The following is an 18,943-nucleotide window of genomic DNA, read 5'->3' on the forward strand; positions in this document are numbered from 1 at the left end:
AATATTAAAAAAAAAATTTTTTTTTTTTTTCTTAACCAGGGCACTGATTAGCTCTGGGTTATGGTGTTGTGGGGGATTGAACCTGGGACTTTGGATCCTTAGGAATGAGAGTTTCTTTGCATGACCATTATGCTGTCTACCCCTGCCCTAATAAATCTTGTAAGAAAATTCTAGAGTTGGCTGGTGGTGCACCTGGTTGAGTGTACTTTTTTTTCCTCTTTTTTTTTGTTGCTGTAGTTGTTATTGATGTTGTCGTCGTTGGATAGGACAGAGAGAAATGGAGAGAGGGGGGAAGACGGGGAGAGAAAGACAAGACATCTGCAGACATGCTTCACTGCCTGTGAAGCTACTCCCCTGCAGGTGGGGAGCTGGGGGTTCGAACAGGGTTCCTTATGCTGGTCCTTGCACTTTGTGCCATGTGCACTTAACCCACTGCGCTACTGCCCAACTCCCAAGTGTACATGTTAAAGTGCTCAAGGATCTGGGTTTAAGCCCCTGGTCCCCACCTGCAGGGGGAAAGCTTTGTGTGTGGTGAAGCAGGCCTGCAGGTGTCTCTGTTTCTTTTCCTCACTATCATCCTCATCCTTCTTAATTTCTCTCTGCGTCCAATAAATAAATAAAACATTAAAAAAAGAATGACTATAAAAAAAATTCTGGGGAGTCTGGCGGTAGTGCAGCAGGTTAAGCGCAGGTGGCACAGAGTAGAGATCTCAATTCGAGCCCCTGGCTCCCCACCTTCAGGGGAGTCTTTTCACTGGTAGTGAGGCAAGTCTGCAGGTGTCTATCTTTCTCTCCCCCTCTGCCTTCCCTCCTCTCTCCATTTCTCTTTGTCCTATCCAACAACAACAACATCAAAAACAACAATCACCACAATAAAAAACAAGGGCAACAAAAGGGAATAAATAAATATAAAAATTTTAAAAATATTCTAATAGCACCACAAAACCATCATCTAATGAAAAGCTTTGTTCTAGTATTAATACGTTTTTGCTAAGTGGTAGATAAATGTGTTAAAAAGTCAAGATAACATGTTTGAGTTAGGTTTTAAAATGTATTACTCGGGGGTCGGGCAGTGGCTCAGTGGGTTAAGCGCACATGGCACAAAGTGCAAGGACTGGCGTAAGGATCCCGGTTCGAGCCTCTGGCTCCCCACCTGCAGGGTAGTCTCTTCACAGGCGGTGAAGCAGGTCTGCAGGTGTCTATCTTTCTCTCCCCCTCTCTGTCTTCCCCTCCTCTCTCCATTTCTCTCTGTCCTATCCAACAACGAACAACATCAACAATGGTAATAATGATGACCACAACGAGGCTACAACAACAAGGGCAACAAAAGGGGGGAAAAATGGCCTCCAGGAGCGGTGGCTTCATGGTGCAGGCACCAAGCCCAGCAATAACCCTGGAGGGGAAAAAATGTATTACTCATAATCATAATACTTAGATTTTCTGTGTCAAAATATGTATTTGGCATTTTCAGCACTGTCAAGGTAGACTGTTTAAATATTAACTGCAATCCAGTGAAGACTGTGATTGATGACCTCATCCAGAAGTTATTTGACCTGCTTATTCTTTCTCTTAAGAAGTCCATCCAAGGTAAGAACAAAATGTTTTTTCTTTATTTAATTTATATAAAAAGATAATAGGGCTCTCAGTGACTAAAATGCAAAGTAATCTAGAAATTACTATGAAATAAAAATGCTAAATGACAATTTCAATATAGTAGAAAGTTCTATTCAATTCCTAAGACTTAAAAATTGAAGACATTTTTTATTTGCTGTATAAGCTAGTATCTGCTGTGTGTTAATAAAGATGTCTAATTCCACTGTAGTGTTTTTCTTTCTCATTGATTCAAACAACTTACTTTTGCAAATTATCCCTGCTTTTTTTTCTTTAAATTGAGATATTTTAGTGTACTTAAAGAGTAAAACGTTGCTAATTTTGAGGAAGACTTTGATTAAAGAGTACTTTCTAACTTCTTTTTGTCTTATGTTCAAGTTTCCATTTGTGCTCTCCCTTTCTGTCCTTGTTTTTTAAGTTCTCCTTGTGAGTGATCTGGTATTCATCCTACCTTTGTAGCATAGCTCACTTAACATCACCCTTTCAGGTTCTATCCAGGATGAGGCAAAGGAGATGACTGCATCATTTTTGAGCAGCTGAGTAGTATTCCACTGCGTATATGTATATATTACAACTTTCTTAGCCACTCAACTGCCCTTTAAAAATCTGGATTGCCTCCACATTTGGGCTATTACAAATTGTGTTTCTATAAACATAGGTGTACAGACATCTCTTTGGAGAGGTGATTTTGTTTCCTTTACTCAAATAATTTTCTTTAATTATTTGCAACAACAAAGCTTATATTTGGAACTACTTAAATAATTTAAGCCCAAAGACAGAATTCATTTTACAAATTTGATACCTCAAAAGATTAAAATGTAGGAAGTTATAGAACTTGAAATATTCAATGTATTTTTCCCCTGGCATAGTGAATTAATAGAGATTTATGAGATTATAAGTCAATATATCCATTTTACAGCTACCATAGTTTTCTTTTAATTTTTATTATTATCTTTATTTACTAGATAGAGATAGCCAGAAATCAAAAGGGAAGGGGGGGTGATAGAGAGGATAGAGACAGAGAGACACCTGCAGCAGTGCTTCACCACTTGCAAAGCTTCCCCCCTGCAGATGGGGACCAGGGGCTCGAACCTGGATCTGTGTGCATTGTAGCATGTGCACTCAACCAGGTGTGCCACCACCTGACCCTGCTACTAGAGTTTTTGCTAGGGCTCAATGCTGGCACTATGAACCCATTGTTCCTGGTGGCTGGTTTTCATTTATGTATGTATGTATATTTGATAGGACAGATAGAAATTGAGAGAGGAGAAAGAGGCAACTGTAGACCTGCTTCACTGCTTATAAAGCTTGCCCCTGTAGTCAGGGAGCAGGGACTTGAACCCAGGTTCTCATGAATTATAATGTGTGTGCTTAACTGGGTGCACCACTGGCTGGTCCATTTAATTTTATTTTTTATTGTCACCACACCTATGAGTGGGGCTCCGTGTCTGCATAAAATATCCCATTGCTCCTGGATTGCTTCTTTTTTTTTCTTTTTCTTTTTTTAATAGAGACAGAAATTGAGAAGCAAGGGGAAGAGAGAGGAAGAAAGAAAGAGAGATGCTGTGGTCCAGGAAGTGGTGCAGTGGATAAGGCATTGGACTCTCAGGCATGAGGTCCTAATTTCAATTCCTAGCTGCACATATACCACAGTGATGTCTGGTTCTTTCTCTCTCTCTCTCCTATCTTTTTTCAGGAATCAATAAATAAAATCTTAAAAAAAAAAGAGAGAGATGAGGTGCTGCTTCACTGCTCATGAGGTCCTCCCGCAGGTGGGGACCTGGAGCTTACACCCAGGTCCTTGTGTTTGGTGCTGCTTGTGCTCTCCTGGGTGTGCCTCTGCGTGAATGACCCTCATTTACTCAAATACACAGTATGATGTGAAATATCTAGGCCTTTGTTAAACTGATCAGAACAGATACTACACTTGATCTAAACCTTTATGACAACTTTTTCTTTCACATGTTGATATGTGCTGTAGAAAAGCAAATAATTTAGTACTTAATGCTTTACTTGTAGTGACTACTAATACTACTTGATTTGAACATTATTAAATATAATGAAATACTTTTAGTTTATAATAGCATTTATTTTAATGTTATCTTTTCAGCTCATCTGCATGAAATTGATACGTTTGTTACGGAGGCTATGGAAGTCTTATCAGTTATGCCACAGTCTGTGGAAGAGATAGGTGATGCAAATGTGCAGTATAGTAAGCTACAAGAAAAGAAGCCAGAGGTGAGAACCACAACATGATTCATTTTACTATACTGCAAATTTTAAAAAATATCTTTATCTGTTCACTTTTGGATAGAGACAGAAACAGAAGGAAGGGAGAGTAGAGAGGGAGAGAAAACGAGTCGATTATAGCCCAGCTTCACCACTTCTGGTGAGTGGGGATTGGAGACTTGAACCTGGGCTCTTGTGTATTGTAATGTGCACTTAACCAAGTGGGCCACCATGTGGCTCCTAACTGGGGATATTTTAACTAAGTAATTTTGTGTCATTATTTAGAAATGCCACATTTTCTCACTACTATAATGAAGTTCTTATAACCTTGTCCAACTAATTCATTAGCTCATGATTGAATTCTTGATGTTGTGTTATTGTAATGAAACAGTAGCAATAAGGCTATTATTCCTTTTTGTTTTAAGAAAGGAGACATTAACAAAACCGTAGGATAGGAGGCATATTATTCCCATTAGGATGAACAGTAGAAAGATCCCAAGATAGAGAACGAACTTGGTATGCTCAAGGAAGTGATAAACATACATGTGAAGAAAGCTAGTGTCAAACCTATAGTATCCATAGAAGAAAATGGTATGTGGTGAAATTGTAAAGCTCAGCTTAGGCAAGCTTTTAATGTCTCATTTTGATAATCATAAGGAATTTGAATTTTTTTTTCCTTAGTGAAAATAATATAAAGTTCTTAGAGGAATTTGCCCATGGTAATGATACAATGTATTTTGCCTCTTCAAGTGACTTCTCTGATTTCTCTGTAGAGATTGAATTAGGGGGGCCAGGTGGTGACACACCTGGTTAAGCACACACATTACAGTGTGAAAGGTCCCAGGTTCAAATCCCTGATCCCCACCTGCGAGGGGAAAGCTTCATAAGTGGTGAAGCAGGCTTGCAGGTGTATCTGTCTCTCTCTATTTCCCTCTTTCCTCTCAGTTTTTCTTTGTCGCTACTCAATAATAAATAATAAAAATATTCTAAAAAAAAAAGAGAGAGAATGAGAAACAAAAGTAGGAGAGAGGGTAATTAGTAGGGTATTGCAGTTGGTATGATGAGAGTTGACGAATGCTGGTACTGTGTAGTGGCAAAGGAGTTGGTGAGAACTGGAGAATCAGATGGTGTATTTTATATCCAGAACTAAGAAATTCTTCTGATGCATCATAGAGAGGACAGTTAGAGAGTGAAAGTAAACAAAAAACTACATATATTGTGTTTGCATATAAAAAGCATTATAAATGTTATAACCTGGAGTTTAAAAGAATATTTTAAAGCAAAAAAATCTTGATTTACAAAAAACAAATCATGAAAGAATAACAGAATCTTAAGAACTTTGATAAAATAGGCTAATCATAACTTTTTCTAACCTTTAGATTTTGCCTTTATTTCAAGAAGCTGAAGATAAAAACAAACTTTTACGAACTGTAGCAGGTGGAGGTTTAGAAACAATTAGTAATTTAAAAGCTAAGTGGGATAAGTTTGAGTTGATGATGGAAAGTCACCAACTTATGATTAAGGATCAGGTAAGATCGTGTAGTCATTTTATTAAAATAGAAATGTCATTTTCACTTGAGTTGTTGTTTAAATTTGTCCCATTACAGCTTATGTCACATTGCTAATTGAGCTCATTTGGAATTTCTGTATTCTAAAACACTAGAATGGTGATCATTTTGGGCCAGGTTGTGCCTCATCCAGTAGAGCACATGACAAGCCTCCAGTCCCTACCTGCAGGGAGAAGCGTCACATGCAGTGGAACAGTGTTGCAGGTGTCTCTCCTCATGTTCTCCCTCTATATCTCTGTCTGTCTTCCACCCTCTATCAAAAAAAGAAAAAAAAAAGCTACACAAAACAGTGGAGTCATGAAAGCACTAAACCCCGAGGGATAATCCTGGCAACTGAAAAAAAAAAGAAAAAAAAAAAGATGATCGTTTCACATAGTATATCATGACCGCTTGGGACTAGAAACTGCTCTCTCCTTAATTAAGCAGCTGTATCCAAGATAAAATGTCAGTCGTTGAAAAAAACATTTTTTAAAATTACTTCAGCATTGATGATAGTTGTGGATTTGCTTACCAAATGAATCTCATTTTTTCTTTTTTGCCAACAGGGTTATTGCTGGGTTTCTATGTGACTCTCTTAACTTCTGGTGACCATTCTTCATTTTTTTTCTTCCTATTTCATTATTTTTGGTAGAGTGTGAAAAACAGATAGGAGATAAGCTAGAAACTACAGTACTACCCCAACAGTCCTGCAGGTGGGGATGAGAGACTTGCACCTGAATCCCTACACTTGGTAGCATGTGCACTCTACTAGCTTAGTGAGCACCCAGCTCCCCAAGTGAAAAGCTTTTTCATCATTACAGATTATCCCCTGTTATTGTAAATTTATGGCCTACATTTGTTTTTGCTTTATTACACTAGAAATCAGTCATTACAAAAGTCATTTAAAATGTGATGATGTTGGCTTTTACCTTTAAATAAAAGTGGAAACAGTATGTGAAAGTGATTGTTTTAAATTAAGTCATATAAATTCTATTGCCGTATAGATTGAAGTGATGAAAGGAAATGTGACATCACGTCTTCAGATCTATTATCAAGAACTGGAGAAATTTCGAGCTCGTTGGGACCAGCTGAAGCCGGGTGATGATGTTGTTGAAACTGGCCAGCAAAATACACTTGATAAAAGTGCTAAGTCAATAAAAGAGAAAAAAATTGAATTTGATGATCTTGAAATTACAAGAAAAAAGCTAGTGTATGTTTTTATTTCCTTAAAATTGGTGCTTACTATTAATGTTTTGGGTTTGTTAAAGTAGTAATTTTTAAATATGTATTACCTTAGTAACGTTCAGTATAAAGCTCAGTGCCTGCACTATGAATCCACTGCTCCTTGAGGCCATTTTTCCCATTTTGTTGCCATTGTTGCTGTTATTGCTATTATTATTACTGCTGTTGGGTAAGACAGAGAGAAATTGAGAGAGGAGGGGGAGGGAAAGACACATGCAGACCTGCTTTACTACATGTGAAGTGACTCCCCTGCAGGTGAGGAGCTGGGGGCTTGAGCCTGGATCCTTAACGCAGGTCCTTGTGCTTTGCAACATGTGCACTTAACCCCCTGCACGACCTTCTGGCTTCCCTGTGATCTCATCTTAAAGATGGAAAATATAAAGCATTATTTGGTTGTTTAAGCAAATGCATCTATGAAGTAGTTGTGCACCTGGTTTAACAAATACACTACTATGCTTAAGGACCCAGATTATAGCACCTGCTCTCCACCTGTGGGGGGAAAGCTTCACTAGAGGTTAAACAAGTCTGCATGTTTCTCTCTTTCTCTCTGTCCAATCAAATAAAATAGAAAGAAAAAAAGCAAAACAAAACAATAAACAGGCTGATGGGAGCAGTGGGTTTGAAGGTCTGGCACTGAGCTCCATCAATAACCCTGATGACAATAATAATTACTTTATAGGTGGACGAGTGGAGGTTTTAATACTATAGTTACTAAGTGCTATTATGCCAGTTAAATGAAGGATATTTTATATTCTAAGTACCCTTTCAACTGAGGACATATTTTTTTTCAATACATTTATATAGTTCTGAATATACTGTAGAAATGTAATGGTGTATATGTAATTGCACATGTGTATTACCATGTCTTGACTTCTCTGGGAAAAATGTGTATTAATGAATTTAGAGGGTCCTTTCCTAGTTAAGTTCTCATGTAAGACCACTCCCACTTCCTTTACCAAACAAATACATACACACTGCAGTTAACTAGCATACTCATCATTTTTTAAAAATTAATATTTCATTTTTGTTCCTATAGTGATGATTGTCATCATTTTGGACTAGAAGAGCCCAACTTCTCTTTGGCATATAGCATCTCTAAGGACATTGAGAGTTGTGCACAAGTTTGGGCCCTTTATGAAGAGTTTCAGCAAGGATTTCAGGAAATAGCCAGTGAAGATTGGATTACTTTCAGGTTTGACTCACAACATTTAGATGCTTCCTATTTGTAGTATTTCTTGGTATGTCAGTTATCTAGCTGTGTTTCTGTTAATTTACAGATCTAAAACATACCTGTTTGAAGAATTTTTGATGAATTGGCATGACAGATTAAGGAAGATTGAAGAGCATTCAGTAATGACAGTAAAATTGCAATCAGAAGTTGATAAATACAAAGTAAGAGTTTTTTTCTATTCTATGTAAAAATTATGTTTGGAATTTTCATGTATCATTTTATTATGTAGTGACTGAGCTGTACTTTTAATTTCCATATATTTTTATATTTATTTATTTATTTTCCCTTTTTGTTGCCCTTGTTGTTTTTTGTTGTTGTAGTTATTGTTATTGATGTCGTCATTGTTGGATAGGACAGAGAGAAATAGAGAGAGGAGGGGAAGACAGAGAGGGAGAGAGAAAGATAGACACCTGTAGACGTGCTTCACCACCTGTGAAGTGACTTCCATGCAGGTGTGGAGCCTGGGGCTCGAACCAGGATCCTCATGTCAGTCTTTCTGCTTGGCACGTAACCTGCTATGTTACTGCCTGACTCCGTAATTTCCATATTTTAAGTATTTCTTTTTCTTTCTTTTTTTCTTTTTTTTGGCCTCCAGGGTTATAACTAGGGCTCAGTGCCTGCACTATATGAGTCCACTGCTCATTATTATTATTATATTATTATATCACTATATGAGTCCACTGCTCATTGTCATTATTATTATTATTATTATTTTTAAATTAAAATATTTATTTTCCCTTTTGTTGCCCTTGTTGTTTTTTATTGTTGTTGTACTTATTATTGTTATTGATGCCATCATTGTTGGATAGGACAGAGAGAAATGGAGAGAGGTAGGGAAGATAGAGAGGGGGAGAGAAAGATAGACACCTGCAGACCTGCTTCACTGCTTGTGAAGCAACTTGAACGTGGGGCTTTGAACGTGGATCCTTATGTAGGTCTTTGCACTTTGTGCCATATGCGCTTAACCCGCTGCACTACCGCCCGGGCCCCCCTTTTAAGTATTTCTTTGCATGAAAACAATAGAAGATATAAAGTATACCATAAAAATAGTGATTTTTTTTGCTACCAATTTGAAAGAAGTTATATAAAATTTATAAATATAAAATATATAAGGGGCCAGCTGTTGGCACATCTGGTTAAGTGTGCACATTACAGTGAGCAAGGACATAGGTTCCATCTCTACCTTCAGGGGGGAAAGGTTCACAGGTGGTGAAACAGGGCTGCAGGTGTCTCTGTCTCTTTCCCTATTTCTGTCTCCCCTCTCAATTTATCTCTGTCACTATCCAATAATAAATAAAATAAAAAGATTAAAAAACATTCTTAAAAAAAAAGTTATATAAATTTTAAAATAAGCCAGAGTGTTTATATATCCCAGGTCAATTTAGGATACAAGTCATTAAGTATTTAGGATATAGGCCATAATCTAAGATCACAGAAATAGAAATATTTAAGCTATAAGATGAGCATTTATTCATAACAATATATAGTATGTTCCTCGGTTCTGTTTGAGCATATGATTCAGGGCTGTGATATAAGGTAACAGAATGCCAATTTCATAGTAATTATTCAGAGAAGCAAATTGTATGCATTGTGATAATGTATGTATATGTATGTAGTTTGCCTTTTCTTTTTTAAACAGACTGTAATTCCTATCTTGAAGTATGTAAGAGGGGAACATCTTTCTCCAGATCATTGGCTTGACCTTTTTCGTTTGCTTGGCCTTCCTCGGGGGACTAGTCTAGAGAAATTACTGTTTGGTGATCTTCTCAGAGTCGCTGATGCAATTGTTGCCAAAGCTTCAGACCTTAAAGTAAGATTCACTGGTAAATGAATCATTGCCTTGACATTTGCTAACAAGGTTTTGCTTATTATTTAGTTACTAGATAAAATGTCGTTATATTTTTTTCTTCCCTTAAAATTATGACAGCATTTCATTTATTCTTTCACTACTAATATGTCTGAATCTAACATTTTGTAGGGAATAAAGAGATAATGACACAAACCCCTTTGAGAGAGAAAAATATGAAGTGAGGAAAAAAGTCTTGAGGGGAGTAAGTAAACTAATGAAAAAGCAAGTGGGGCTGAGTGGTGGTTAACCTGGTAGAGTGCACATGTTACAGTGTGCAAGGACCTGGATTCAAGTTCCCAGTACCTACCTGCAAGGGGGAAGTTTCCCAAGTGGTGAAGCAGGGCTGCAGGTGTGTCTCTGTCTCCCCCTTCCTCTCAATTTCTGGCTGTCTCTATCAAATAAATAAAGATAATAAAAATTACAAAAAAAAAGAGAAATGTTATGTCTAAAAGAAAAAAAAATTAATGCAAGCAGTAGCATTTAGAATCATGTGATATGGGGCCAGGCAGTGGTACACCTGGTTAAGTGCACACAGTACAGTGCATACGGACCCAGGTTTGAGTCCCCTGGTCCCTACCTGCAGGGGGAAAGCTTTTGCAAGTGTTGAAGTAGGTCTTCAGGCGTCTCTCTGTCTTTCTCCCTCTCTATCCCCCCCTTGACTTCTGGTTGTCTCTATCCAATAAGTAAATAAAAATAATTTTAAAAAAAGAAAAAAGAATCATGTGTTATAAATAGCTAAGTTGCTGTATGAATCCAGAAAGGCTAATCCAAGAATTAATTTATCTATCAGGTTTAAAACAGGGATTGGGGAAAAAGTAAAGTTTGTCATAATCCTCTCATACACGGCAGACTTTCTACTCTGTGCTGTGCTTATTTAATATAAAATAAAAACTTTTGATGCCAAGTTATTATATGTTTTATCTAAAATGCATACCAGTATGCTTGTTGATAGTACTGGAACATACTTAAATAACCTTTATAACCATAGGTTATAAAGCATGATTGCTCTAGCAGAAAGGTCTGGATAATTGTTACTCACTTTAGATGTATAAGAACTCACGTAAGTATAATGAAATTGTTGAAGTTCTATTGTGTGATTGGCATTTGTTTCTTTCTTTTTATGAAGTAGAAGTTTATGCAGACCTTGATCTTGTGAACCTGGGTTCTCACTGATATCATGATATATTAACCATTAGTTCTTTTTCACTGTATGTAAAAAGTATCTTACTTTTATCCATTATGATGACAGGTCAGATAAACATGTAAATTACCAGGTAGGCTTCTGATAGCTTATTTATATATGATAATTTATGTTCAAATGTTATTCTATATTAAATAGGATTTAAATAGTCGGGCACAAGGTGAAGTTACAATCAGAGAAGCTTTGCGTGAACTTGATCTTTGGGGAGTTGGAGCTGTGTTCACACTGACAGATTATGAAGATAGCCAGAGTCGAACTATCAAGCTGATTAAAGACTGGAAAGACATAGTAAACCAAGTTGGAGATAACAGATGCCTTCTTCAGTCCTTAAAGGATTCTCCTTATTATAAAGGATTTGAAGATAAAGTGTCTATTTGGGAGAGAAAACTTGCAGAATTAGATGAATATCTACAAAATTTAAACCATATTCAGAGGAAGTGGGTGTATTTGGAGCCCATTTTTGGCCGTGGAGCATTGCCAAAGGAACAAACACGCTTCAATAGAGTTGACGAAGATTTTAGGTCAGTACAACAACATGAAACATACTTGTGGCTATATGGCAATTTTATTTGTAGTGTGAAGTGCTTTGTAGATGCTCAGTAACTTGACAGTTACTGTATCATGTGGATTCTTGTGCTGGATCCTTCAGAGGAACTATTTTCTCCTTCTATAGTCAGTTATTTTATTTTATTTTATTTTATTTTATTTTATTTTATTAAAGAGATTATGTATTGATGAGAGGGAGAAAGAACTCTGGTATATGTGCTACCAGGGAACAAACTCAGGGCTTCATGCTTTAGAGTACGTTGTTCTATCTACTGCACCACCTCCCAGACCACCAGCAGTTTACTTGAACCTTTTTGTACTGGTTCAAAATTGGTATATTTTATTATTCTCAGCTTAAATAATTGTCTCCTGACAGAAGCTGTAGATTAGGGATGGTTTTACTAGCTGTTTTTATAATGCTTTGCACTTTAACTTTTTAGCATTTATTATAATTTTACTGAAATACTGTGGGAAAACATCTAAAGCTGATGTCATTAGGCTGTTATCTTAGTGAGGTAGTGCGTAATGTCTAGTTAGTGAGTAAATTAGAGAATTTGCATTAAGTGAAATTAAGATGTTTATGAGATACTAATTTTTAGCAGTATTTATTAGAAACATGATACAGTACTACTGTAATAGTGCTGTCACTAGTTTAAACAGGCAAAGATATGTCTCATGACTTTATAGCCAAAAAGCAAATAAGTATGTACCTTTTTTCTTTTGCAGATCAATAATGGCTGACATTAAGAAAGACAATAGAGTCGCAACATTAACAACTCATGCAGGAATCAGAAATTCTTTACTAACTATACTTGACCAGCTTCAAAGGTGTCAGAAGTCATTAAATGAATTTTTGGAGGCATGTTTTAAAATACTTCATGTAATAAATTATGAAATACTTAGTGTTTTACTTATTTAAAAAGATATATCTATAAATGTATATATTTCTTTCGTTATTAGGAAAAACGTTCCTCATTCCCTAGATTTTACTTTATTGGTGATGATGACTTGCTAGAAATACTGGGCCAGTCTACTAATGCATCAGTGATTCAGTCTCACCTTAAGAAATTGTTTGCTGGTAAGATTCAACATTTTTTTTTAATTTTTTTTTTTTATTAATGCTTTACATTCAACAGTAAATACAATAGTTTGTACATGCATAACATTCCCCAGATTCCCATTTAACAATACAACCCCCACTATTTCATTCATCATTTTTCATGGACCTGTATTCTCCCCACCCACCCACCCCAGATTTAACATTTATTTCTTGAATTTTCACTATTTTCCAGGCAAACTGTTAGGCTATTAGGTAGACTCTGGAATAAATACAAGGCATATTCCCCAAGAACTTAGAACTTAGTTTGGTAAGGAAGATGGTACATTGACAGTTTATGTGGTTGATCTAATTGTGTGGTGGTATAGCGACATGACATCTGTGAAGAGATTTAGCTCAGTTTGGGGACATCATAAAGAAGGCAAAGATCTCAGGGGTCAGCAAAATAGCTCACTTGGGTGGTGCGCTGCTTTGCCATATGTGACTCAGGGTCAAGCCTAATCCCATTGGAGGGTGGGTGCTGCAGTGTTGTCTTCTCTCCCTTTTTTCTGCCTTCATGCTTTCTCTTTCCTCCCTTCTCTACCCTTCATCTATGAAAAAGCAAAGAGAAAAAATCTGAAGAAGGTGTAGACCTTAGCTGGAAGAAAGGTGGTGACAATGAGAGAATAACCTAGAAATGAAGGGGAACATGCCTGTTCTTTTCTTGACTTTAAGGTCTCTTGAATGACGTGTTACGTGGAAAGATGTGTGATACTGTCTGAAGACAGACTTAACATGGAGTGTAAAGTTGTAGTGTACACAGGTGTATACACACCATATTTAGTTATGGGAATAGTTGAAATTATGTGATAAAAGTATAAATTAATACTGTCATATGCTTCAGTGTCTTGAATCTTTTACCTGATAATTGCACATTAACCCCAAATTCTTCTGTATTGTTCCAGTGCTTCACTGATGAACAAGTTTGATCTTTTTTTTTGGCCACCAAGTCTTTGTGCCTGCATAATTCCACTACTCTTCACTCTTGGCAAACTCTATTTTCTTTTTTTTACCACTTTGAGCTTGAGAGTCAGGGAGAAAGAGACACCATAACATTGCTCCATACTCGAGACTTCATCTGTGCATGTTGTTGCCATGTGCTGACCAGGGGCTCTAATGTAGCCATTGTGCATAGTGTTACTAGGAGAGCAGTACTGTGGCCCTTCTGCTCTGTGTTTATTTCTTCTTCTTCTTTTTTTAAAAAAATATTTATTTATTAATGAGGAAGGTAGGAAGAGAGAGAGAGAGAGAGAGAGGACACCAGGCATTCACTCTGGTGCATGTGCTGCCAGGGATTGAACTCAGGACCTCATGCTTGAGAGTCCAATGTTTTTTTTCCTTGTGCCATCTCCCAGACCACTGCTGTATGTGTCTGTGGGCTGGAGGTGGGTGGGAGAGAGAGTGAGCAGAAGGAAGAAGAGACCAAATAATTGCTCCACCATCCATGGAGTTTCACAAAACTATGTCTATTCTTAGTGCTTTCATGCGGTATGAGGAATTGAACCCAAGGATCTGTGCATGGGAGGCATGCTTTCTACCTACTTGACCACATCTCTGGCCTTAATAATTTGTTATTTAAATTGTTGCTTTATATTATAGGTATTAACAGTGTGTGCTTTGATGGAGAATCGAAACATATAATTGCAATGAAATCCTTAGAGGGAGAAGTTGTACCTTTTAAAAATAAGGTTCTTCTATCAAATAATGTAGAGGTAAGTTATTCATAATCAAGTATACAAATAAAAAAGATTAGTTATATGATCTTTGCCTCAGAATTAATTTAATTTATAGGTTACAATTGGTCAATTTAGGCTTTTTAAGGACACTAACATCTTAAATCTATCTTACACATTAAATTATTTTGTTAGATTTAGAATGTTTTGCTCTTGAGATTTTTTTTTCAGAAGGTAATACAATTATAAAGATAATATTTATTTTGGGTAGAGGCAGATAAAATGAGATGGAAGGGGGAGAGATAGCAAGAAAGACAGATACATGCAGCACTAATTTACTGCTAAGGAAGTTTCACTCTGCAGGTGTTGACCAGGGCCTTGAACCAGAGCCCTTGTGTATTGTATTGAGTGCTTTATTCAATATGCCCCTACTTCCCCCATAAAAAGAATTTTTGCTTTAAAATCAAAATTATTGGATGTTAATCTTATTTACACAGTTTATTAGCTGTGCACATTACTTTTTTTCCTACTGAAATAAGAATGTGCTATCTGTAGAAAAGACTTGCTATTGAAAATTTTAAGACAATTGGATTTATATTGGCCACATAGTCCTTAGAACATAAGTATTCAGTGCATCATCTTCTTTTTTTTTTTTTAAATGAGTTGTGGGTGGAATGGATAGTATAATGGTTCTGCAAAGAGACTCTCCTGCTTGAAGATCCAAAGTCCCAGGTTTAATCTCTTGCACCACCATAAACCAGAGCTGAGCAGTGAAAAAAACAAAAAAAAAAGTGCTAGTGAAAAACCAAGATTATAGTTCTCCCATGTATCTTTTTTAAAGATTTATTTTAAAAACCTTTGTCTATAGCCACACCACCCTAAGTACACCTAATCTCGGAAGCTAAGCATGGTTGGGCTTGGTTAGTACTTGGAGGAAAGAAGCGACACTACTTGGTCTTTATTTATTTTTAATTATTTGTATTTATTTATTAGAAAGAGACAGCCAGAAATTGAGAGGAGAGGGGAGATAGAGAGGGAGAGAGATACTTGTAGCCCTGCTTCACCACATGGAAAGCTTCCCCCTGCATCAGGGGCCTTGAACTCAGGTCCTTGTGCATTGTAACATGTGCACTCAGCCAGGTAAGCTACCACCTTGCCCCAGTCTTTCATGTATGTATTTATTATTTTTATAAGTTGGATAGAGACAGATAAATTGAGAAGGGAAGAGAGAGAGAGAAGGAAAGAGATTGAGATACATCTGCAGCCCTACTTCACGACTCGTGAAGCTTTCCCCCTGCAAGTGGGGACCAGGAGCTTGAACCTGGGCCCTTGTGCACTATAACGTGTGCTTAGCCAGGTGCACCATTGCCTGGCCCTTATCTGTCTCCTTTTTGGACAGAGACAGAGATAGATTGTGAGGTAAGGGGGACATAGAGAGGGAGAGAGGCAGGGTGAAATGAGGAAGAGGGAGGGTAAGGAAGAGGGAGAGGGAAAGGGTGGGAGAGAGAGAGAGACAGAAACAGAGAGACAGAGAGAGAGAGGGGGGCAAGTTTACTGCTCCACCACTTGTGAAACTACCCCTGTAGCTGGGGACTGGGGGCTTGAGCCCTGGTCCTTGCTCATTATAATATGTGCACTTGGCCAGGTGTGCCACTGCCAGGTGTCCTAGTCTTTTTATATTTTACTGTGGTAGTCATATATATATATATATATATATATATATATATATATATATATAATTTATTAGGGGATTGTTTTATATTTGACAGTAAATACAATAGTTTGTACATGCATAACATTTCCCAGTTTTCCATATAACAATACAACCTCACTAGGTCCTCTGTCATCCTTTTTGAACCTGTATTCTCCCCCCACCCACCTAGAGTCTTTTACTTTGGTGCAATACTGTGGTAGTCTTCTAAAGTTAAGTAATGACTCAGTTTTTATTATGTTTTCTTTAGCTAACTTGGCACTCTGCTTAGTTTGATTTTTCCACTTGGTTAAATGAATGGGTTGCTTTATAAATATTCATGTGATACTGGTTTGTATAGGGATTTCTCCCAGTAGTTTATAAATTAATTCAACTGTTTTTACAACACACTTGAATTATGAGAGTTAATAGAAAATTATAACCTCCCCTTCTGAAATAAAAGAATAGTATGGCAGTAGGTACTTGTATCTTATGTCTTGTATATTTAATTTTCAGACTTGGTTAAGTGACTTGGCCTTGGAAATGAAGCAAACTTTGAAATTTTTATTGATGGAATGTGTTACTTCTGGGCGAAGTTCCCAAGGTGCAATTGACCCATCTCTCTTTCCTTCACAGGTAAAGGGACCTTAATGTCTGGAATATATGTAGGTATAGCTTCACAGGGGGCTCTCTGACCCAGATGATCAGAGGTGCAGACATTAAGCATCTTAGCTGTCTCTTACTTGTAAATAAAGACAGGTTGCTGAACTTGAGAATGTAAACTGAGGGGAATGACTGCATGAGAGGTGGAATGCTGAGGTCTGAGTACCCTGGAGTGATTGGGGAGTGGGATGGGAATCAGGTATGTAGTAGCTTCCTGGTTCAGATGATCAATAAGTGCATCAGTGACTAAGAGTCACAGGTCTGTAACACTTTTCTCTACCCTTATGGAATAATCTAAGATGATGGGATGCTGTGTATTTAGCAGACTGTTAGTATGGGTCTGAAATATTTTAACACCATTGAAGTGGAGTATCGGCAGGGGAACTAAGTTAGGTTGTATGTGGGGTAGTAGTGTTTCCTGGGGTGGGTATGGTGTAGAAGTGTTCCCCTGTAGTCTTATACTATTGCAAACCCTATTAAATCATGATTTTAAGAAGTTATCTCTAGAATACTGGGTACTAGACGGGCACCTTGAAAAACTACTCTGGATTTTATTAGAATACTAAGAATTGTGTTACACGTCCTGCTTTGTTTAGGATGTGTTTCATTACAGGTTGAGCTACTACTCAGGTGTAACACACTGGCAGTTTCACTTTTTTCACCCCATCACTGGGGCTTCTCGTCCAAGACTAACTTCAGATAGAAAGGATGGGATAGGGGGTCGGGCGGTGGCGCAGTGGGTTAAGCGCACGTGGCACAAAGTGCAAGGGCCGGCGTAAGGATCCCGGTTCGAGCCCCTGGCTTCCCACCTGCAGGGGAGTCGCTTCACAGGCGGTGAAGCAGGTCTGCAGGTGTCTGTCTTTCTCTCCCCCTCTCTGTCTTCCCCTCCTCTCTCCATTTCTCTCTGTCCTATCCAACAACGAACAACATCAACAATGGTAATAATAATAACCACAACAAGGCTACAACAACAAGGGCAACAAAAGGGGGAAAAATGGCCTCCAGGAACGGTGGATTCATGGTGCAGGCACTGAGCCCAGCAATAACCCTGGAGAAAAAAAAAAGGATGGGATAGTGACAGAGACACCACAACGTTGCTTTTGCAGCAGCAGGGCAGGGGAACAGAGGTTTGAATCTGGGTTGTGCCAGTGACAAAGCATGTGTCTTCTCATGGTGAGCTACCTTTCCTGCCCCGGAGATTCAGAGGATCCTGCCCAGGGTGTGGAAGGTACACATCGAAATGTTCTATGACTTCTGACAGAAAAATCTAATCTACCCCATAACTCACGTTAACTGCTCGAATCGGCATATCTTGTTACTTTTAAACCAGGTTTTTTTCATGTGGATTCTTTTTAAAAGTTTGTTTTATATTTATTTATTCCCTTTTGTTGTCCTTATTGTTTTATTGTTGTAGTTATTATTGATGTTGTCGTTGTTGGATAGGATGGAGAGAGGAGTGGAAGATGGGGAGAGAAAGACACCTGCAGACCTGCTTCACCGCCTGTGAAGCGATACCCCTGCAGGTGGGGAGCCGGGCGCTCGCATGTTGATTCTTTTAAAGTATAAAAAATAAAATAGGAAGCTTAGAAATAGGAATCCTTTATTTTTAGCCATTCTAACTCATGCCGTTTGTACCTGTTCCAGTCAAACTAAAATGTGTATTAAACTATTTTGATGGGGGTCAGGCGGTAGTACAGTGGGTTAAGTGCCTGTGGTGCAAAGTGTAAGGACCGGCGTAAGGATCCCAAGGATCCGAGTTCAAGCCTCCGGCTCCCCACTTGTGGGGGAGTCACTTCACAGGTGGTGAAGCAGGTCTGCAGGTGTCTGTCTTTCTCTCCTCTTCTCAGTCTTTCCCTCCTTTCTCCATTTCTCTCTGTCCTATCCAACAACGAACGACATCAACAATGGTAATAATAATAACCACAACAAGGCTACAACAAGGGCAACAAAAGGGGGGAAAATGGCCTCCAGGAGCTGTGGATTCATGGTGCAGGCACTGAGCCCCAGCAATAACCCTGGAGGCAAAAATAAATAAATAAACTATTTTGACGTACATTTATATACAACTTTATTAAACTAGTAAGTTTTCCAAAGACTGGTATTTACAATGTATGATTCACATTTTCCTGAGCCTTGCTATGATGCCAGTATTACAGCCTGTCAAGCAGTACTAACATTTCATGTTTTATATACCTGTGAAGATATTTTTATGTTCAAGAGTATTAGATTACAAGCTGGTTTATGTTCATAGGTATTAAGGATAAAAGGCTAAGACTTGACCTGGGGAGATAGCATATTGGTTATGCAGAAAGACTTTCATGCTTGAAGCTCCAAAGTCCCAGGTTCAATCCCATGCACCATCAGA

At 37.9% G+C, this 18,943-nt stretch overlaps 1 protein-coding gene across 4 annotated transcripts in view; it reads left to right on the forward strand.

Moving 5' to 3' along the window:
- DYNC2H1 (dynein cytoplasmic 2 heavy chain 1) overlaps window positions 1-18,943 on the forward strand; it is a 197,217-nt gene that overhangs the window by 31,577 nt on the left and 146,697 nt on the right. For all 4 annotated transcript variants that reach the window (XM_060179749.1, XM_060179751.1, XM_060179750.1 and 1 more), the window contains exons 19-30: window positions 1,472-1,587; window positions 3,722-3,849; window positions 5,220-5,369; window positions 6,392-6,597; window positions 7,666-7,821; window positions 7,907-8,021; window positions 9,500-9,670; window positions 11,049-11,431; window positions 12,183-12,315; window positions 12,417-12,534; window positions 14,152-14,264; window positions 16,432-16,551. In XM_060179749.1, the coding sequence (XP_060035732.1) occupies window positions 1,472-1,587; window positions 3,722-3,849; window positions 5,220-5,369; window positions 6,392-6,597; window positions 7,666-7,821; window positions 7,907-8,021; window positions 9,500-9,670; window positions 11,049-11,431; window positions 12,183-12,315; window positions 12,417-12,534; window positions 14,152-14,264; window positions 16,432-16,551 (1,909 nt within the window). The remainder of the gene's footprint in view (window positions 1-1,471; window positions 1,588-3,721; window positions 3,850-5,219; window positions 5,370-6,391; window positions 6,598-7,665; window positions 7,822-7,906; window positions 8,022-9,499; window positions 9,671-11,048; window positions 11,432-12,182; window positions 12,316-12,416; window positions 12,535-14,151; window positions 14,265-16,431; window positions 16,552-18,943) is intronic.

The sequence above is a fragment of the Erinaceus europaeus genome, chromosome 20 (assembly GCF_950295315.1).
Source record: "Erinaceus europaeus chromosome 20, mEriEur2.1, whole genome shotgun sequence".
Classification (NCBI taxonomy): Eukaryota; Metazoa; Chordata; class Mammalia; order Eulipotyphla; family Erinaceidae; genus Erinaceus; species Erinaceus europaeus.